The sequence below is a fragment of the Chiloscyllium plagiosum genome, unplaced genomic scaffold (genome assembly GCF_037043375.1).
Source record: "Chiloscyllium plagiosum isolate Xiang-an unplaced genomic scaffold, Cpla_swu_hap1 HiC_scaffold_7, whole genome shotgun sequence".
NCBI classification, from domain to species: domain Eukaryota; kingdom Metazoa; phylum Chordata; class Chondrichthyes; order Orectolobiformes; family Hemiscylliidae; genus Chiloscyllium; species Chiloscyllium plagiosum.
Window position 1 is genome coordinate 9,325,733 of NW_028270145.1, and position 6,000 is coordinate 9,331,732.

General features: G+C 52.8%; 1 protein-coding gene across 11 annotated transcripts in view; it reads right to left on the reverse strand.

The window, feature by feature from the left end:
* Positions 1-5,714, reverse strand: part of satb2 (SATB homeobox 2) — a 170,247-nt gene extending 164,533 nt beyond the window's left edge. The window contains exons 1-2 of one of the 11 annotated variants that reach the window (XM_043692948.2): positions 5,590-5,714; positions 911-1,150 (exon numbers count right to left, since the gene is read on the reverse strand). In XM_043692948.2, the coding sequence (XP_043548883.1) occupies positions 911-1,088 (178 nt within the window). In that variant the 5' untranslated portion in view covers positions 1,089-1,150; positions 5,590-5,714. Of the gene's footprint in view, positions 1-910; positions 1,151-2,186; positions 2,798-2,916; positions 3,134-3,160; positions 3,188-3,812; positions 4,095-4,314; positions 4,445-4,852; positions 4,994-5,589 lie in introns of those variants that run through there. The other 10 variants (XM_043692945.2, XM_043692955.2, XM_043692941.2 and 7 more) reach the window with 10 other exon arrangements.
* Between the last annotated feature and the right edge of the window lie 286 nt (positions 5,715-6,000).

Genomic DNA, 6,000 nt, shown 5'->3' on the forward strand with positions numbered 1-6,000 from the left:
AGTAACGGGAAGGATGGAGGGGTGGAGTGGGTCTGCGCCGTTTCTAGCGCACAACTCAACTGCTGGCGTTCCCACAGAACTGTAAGGTGTGCAAAATAGGTGATTGTACGCGACAAATGGGCCGAAGGGTCTGTTTCAACGCTAATTATTTCTATGACTCTCATGTGTGTTTTGAAGGATATTGACGGAAGACCAAGTGAACAAGTTGTGGCGACAAGTTCTTAACATCCAATACCTGGATGGTGTAAACTTCACTCACTGTCCCGAACTGACCGGGGTGGGCGAGTGGCCTGGCAACACTATCGCAGCGCAATGCAGCCTCTGTCCTGCGTTTGTACTGCTCCCTGAGGACAAATCCAGGACTCGGGACGTTTCTCCAAGTTCGGCAGGCACGGTGCTGTACGTTTACTTTGCAAACACCGCAGCCACCACCACCAGCTTCCCCCCCCCCCCCCCCCGCGCCCTCCCTGTCCCACTGTTAACAAAACTGGAGTGCGTTCCCATCTGCTGCTGCGTGAGCGCGTTATGAACCAATCCCCTCGGCTGAGGGCTTGTCTCCTCCAAAAAGAAAGCTGAGGGAGGCGGAACAAGACAGCTCGGAGCTGGGCAGCTGTGTCGGTGGAAAGCGGTCATCTGGCTAGGAGCCTGGGATAGGGATCAGGCGGCCGGCCCTTGGCAGAGCCTGGCTTTTTCTGCCAAGGGGCAGAGGGGTGTGTGTGTGGGGGGTGGGGGGGTGGGGGGGGGGGGTGATAGGTACTCCTCATGCTGGGCAGGGCATCAATGAGCTGGAAATCTGCCGAGCTCCTTCCTGTAATCCTACACCAAGCACACGGAAAGTTTAATCTACATGAACCCTGACTCCCTCTGTCTGTGTGTGTGGGACCCGCGCTGTCATTTCGCCGCATCCTACCTCCCAGCGCCTTGACCGGGGAACCGTTGGATCGCCCCCTGCCTCCGTCTGTCGGGCTCCCGTTCGGCTCCAGCCTGGCCTTCTTACCGGGAGGTGCACCTTGACCCTCGGGGCTGTTGTTCTTCCGTTCCGGGCTGTCCCGGGGGTAGGGACGGGGACTCACGCTTCTCATTTCCATTCTCCGCCAGCCGCTTGTTGTGGGAGCTCCCGCATACAGGTCACCGTGCAGAGTGCATAGACCTAGAGAGAGAGAGAGAGAGAGAGTCGGTAGAGCAAGAGCATGTGTCAAGTTTGTTATGACAGCGCCCGACCTCTTACTGGTGTCTCCCCGGATGCATCGCGTCCGTTCACACACCCCCACACACTCACACCACCCCCACACACACACCCCCACACACTCACACCACCCCCACACACACCCTCACACACACACCCTCCACACACTCACACCACCCCCACACACACACCCTCACACACACACCCTCCACACACTCACACACACCCACCCACACACACACCCACACACACTCACACCACCCCCACACACACACCCCCACACACTCACACCACCCCCCCACACACACCCTCACACACACACCCTCCACACACTCACACTCCCACACACTCACACACACACCCCCACACACCCACACACACTCACACCCCCCCACACACACCCTCACACACTCACACACCCCCACACACACACCCACACACCCCCCCACACACACACCCGCACACAAACACCCACACACTCACACCCCCCACACACACTCACACCCCCCACACACACTCACACCCCCACACACACACCCGCACACACTCACACCCCCCACACACTCACACCCCCCACACACACTCACACCCCCACACACACTCACACCTCCCCACACACACTCACCCCACACACACATCCACACACACGCTCACACCCCCCACACACACACCCACACACACTCTCACACCCCCCACACACACTTACACACCCCCACACAGACTTACACACCCCTACACACACTCACACCCCCACACACACTCACACACCCCCACACCCACTCACACTCACCCCCACACACACACACACCCCACACATACACTCAAAACCCCCCACACACACTCACACTCACCCCCACACACACAATCACCGACACATAGACACACACACACAGACACACACAGGCGTGATGCCCCTCATTTAGTGGAACTGCAGTCATAAAAAGTAGAAGCGGTGTTGAAGGTATCCTCGCCACAGACACAAACCCCTATTTCCACATACCTGAGGAACATATATCGATTAGCCCGACCCACGGCCGTTCTTATAGCCGCACATTTTAACAAATCTCCAGCTAATGATTTCAACTGCTGGCAACGTGACTTTATCAACTCAAACACACATGAAATCCTTTCAATGGGCTGCGAGAATCGAACATTTTGGCACAATGTTAAAGCTTTCACTGAAACGAACTTGTCACTTTATGACGCCTCCAACAGCTCCGACAAGCGCAGGGTTTTGCTTTCCTGCTAGACTTGAGGGACTGGCACCGTTTAGCTGCATCAAGCCCGAGTCATAGCAGCCCGCTTGGAAAGATTAAAGTGATTTAATGTGACATCGCAACCGTATCTGATGTTTCTGTCACTATCTCGCTTGGTTCGACTCCAACTTTTAACAACTGCTCTGGTTTGTAGCAGGCGCGTTGGCGCTCCAGCTCCTCTCCCTCCCTCTCTCCAGCAGCTTTGAGGACAATTTCTCGCCTCTTGTGTCTTCACTGTCCCTGCCAATTGGATGTGTTGAACTCTGACTCAGGCCATGTGTCAGGAGCGGAGGGTTTAAAGCCGGGAAGTTTAGCGGATCGGCCAGTCGATCTCCCACTCAGATTGTGCGAGTCTCCGGCTGGGGTGCTCAGGCTTCTATCTGATGCCCGCAACTGGGGAGTGGGACGGTGGGGGAAGGTGGGGTGGGAGGGGGGGGGGGGGGGTGGATGTTGGCGAAAGAAAGTGGAACTCACATACTCTCCACTCCCGACGTTTCTCTGTCAGGCGGTCAGTCCTTGTCACCATCAATAATTCAAAAATAAATCTACCGTCTTCAAAAAAAACAAAGAAAATTGATGAAGGCTACCACTTCGTAGATCCCATGTAATAAGAAATTTCAAAACAAAAACAGACTTTGAAGAGAGCGGCCTCTCCAATAAAGAAGGAAGGGAGGGGAGGAGGGAGTGGAGGAAGAACTGCCCGTGTCACTTTGCTCACTTCTCGCCACAGTCCCAACGCCGGTACTGACAGCGACCGAAGCAGAGAGAAATTACTAGTTGCGTTAACTCATCAGCATTCCTCGGGGTTGTCTTTTCTTCATATCACTGCTCGCTTCCGTTCCTGGTCCGGGAGAGACCTTTTACCACCCCCCCCCCCCCCCCCCCACCCCTCTCTCGCATTCAACGGGAAGAGTGATCGAGCCTGGAAGGTGAGGGAGGGACGGAGGGAAGTGAGGGGTAAAAGGGGGGGGGGGGGGGGTGAGGCAGCGCCGTGTTGCTATGAGTAGCGCTCAGTTGACGAGCCCCCTATCCGTCCCTCAGCACCCACACACACTCCCACACACCCTACCCTTACATTGGCGCGCAAGAATTTTTAATCAGCTTGATTACTATAAGACGGTTCGCATTTATTACAGATAATAAGGCCACATGATCAGATCATTAGATGCCTGGCTGAACCTCTGAATAGATGCACGTAACCTAGCTAACAGTCTTCACAACCATACCCAGAAACACACACACACTGACACACACAGAGAGACCAAGCAGCGACACAAGTGCAGACATACACAGATTCATATTAAATGACACACTCCTTGCAAATCCAAAGCATGAAATTGCAACAGATATATGATATTGTATATACACACATGTTGGAAGTCCCAATGACAGGGAGAAAGCCTTTATCACGCCTAGTCTGTCCTTTGGGATATTAATGAACAATCAGACTTATCTTACTGTCCTGCTTTTTAATTTTTTTTTTGCAGAGCGGCGCTATATAAATAAAACAAGTGCCCTGTCATGTACAATTAGTTAATAATAAACCGCGTTCATGATAGACAGATGCTTTCGGCTTTTAATAATTTATGAGAGCGAACGTAAATTTGTCTAGGAGCCTCTGTTGAATATTTAATAAAGTCAACAGTTCTCTCTCTCTCTCTCTCTCTCTCTCCCCCCCCCTCCCCCCCGCCTTTCTATGTCGAATATCTAGAAATAGTGTCAGTTTGGGCGGGGGTTAAGGGTGGTGAGAGTGCACCCAGGAGAGCACCAGGCAGTTTTCTGGCCTTTGCCCACTTCATCGGGAGCTCGGTTGCTGGGGAAGTGGAGGTAGCCAGGAGCTTTCGAGCTCTCGGTCCTCCTTCACTTTCTCACCCTGCCCTGAAACTGAGCTGGTCCTCTCGCTCTTCCGGTCCGTGCAGATGATCCTCCGAAATGGGTGGGTGGGGGAAGAGAGGAAGACATTTCTGAACATCCTCGTCTCATTCCCGAAGGTTGATCTACCAGGGGGATGGGATGGGGTGTACCTGCAGAACACATTGTGCAATCGGGGGGGGGGGGGGGGGTTGGGGGCTGGAGCGGAGCTCCTGTCTCGACACTCGCTCTGATCAGATCACTAAACTTTCCGGCGTTGATATTGTTCACCGCCCGGGACTGTCCCCAGTGCACCGTTTTAAGGTGGCTCAGCCCCCCCCCCCCCCCCCCCCCCAGGAAAAGCAACTTTTGCTCGGTTTCGGATTACACCGGGAAAGCGAGAACAAATCCTCGTCAGAACAATTTAAAACCTCACAGGGCTGCGAAACAGTGTGTAACTCCTTACCAGATAGTTTACTGAACGAGCATTATTCAGGATTTAAAGTTTTTTTTAAAAATCTGATGGGGGGCGTGGGGGTTAAACTGGATTATTGTTTACCTCAGACTAACTACCAATACCGAAGGAAGAACAATAATCGTGATGAGCTCAGTCTCAGGGTCTGTCTCTGAGACGGTTTCCAGCTGCAGCACTTGGAGCTTTCTGAATTCCCCCAGTCACATTCTTTCGCACCACCGTGATTCGGGATACGGAAAGAAACCCGACAAAATGTGTTATCTATTAACTTGGGTTCATCTGCGCACAGCAACACTGCAGCTGCACCTAGGTAAATGCTGCAAAGTGACTATTTCAGAGAAAGCAAAGAAATATTTCCTCCCCCTGGGGCTTTTCTCTCTGTGTGTCAGTGAGTGCTCGTTGTTATCACTCTCTGCAAGCCTAGGCCCGCTGCACTTTTTTTGCTCAATTGGATTCTTTTTGTAATAAAAGGTGATTATTAATAAACCTCCCCCCCCCTCCCCGCTTCAGCAGCATCATTCCACCTTAAAGGGAGGGAAGGAGAGAGGCCGCCCTTACGGTGGCGCCACTGTGCCATACAACAGCAGCAAAGCGTAACCGGATCACAGCAACTCAAAACTGCTGCTTGCTCTGGCCTGCCCCGGGCACCCCAATCGCGTATCAATCGCCCCTCAACACCTCGAAAATAAAATAAAGTCGAGCCAATCCGGACTTGGATGCGTGTGAGGGGGAAGGGGGGGGGGGGCAAACACATATACACACACACACACACACACATATACACACACACACATACACAAGCAGAAAGAGCAAACGTTTACCTCCTCGGGAAAGGACGATCCAACTGGAACAAACGCAGGAGCGAGGGAGAGACACAGAGAGACAGGGAGAAAACTTGCAAGCAAGCGAGGATCCTCCAAAAAAAAGAATACCAGCGAGTCCTGGAGAGTTGAGCGAAGTAACCCGGCCTCAGCCCCTGAACAAGTCAGTGAGTAAAGCGCTCAGAAAGCACACACCAATAGCCTGATAATATCTATCGCCAGAATGATAAGTCTGTTTGCCTTTAATCCGGTCTCGGTCGATATTCATGCATTCTAATTGGTTTTATTTATAGATCCGCCGCCTAATGCCATCGGATTGCATCTGCCGGCAGATTGACTGGATATTGAGTAGTTTCCAATGAAGCTCACTGTGATTTGCATTCTCTCTTCACCCCCGTCCTCCCCCACCCC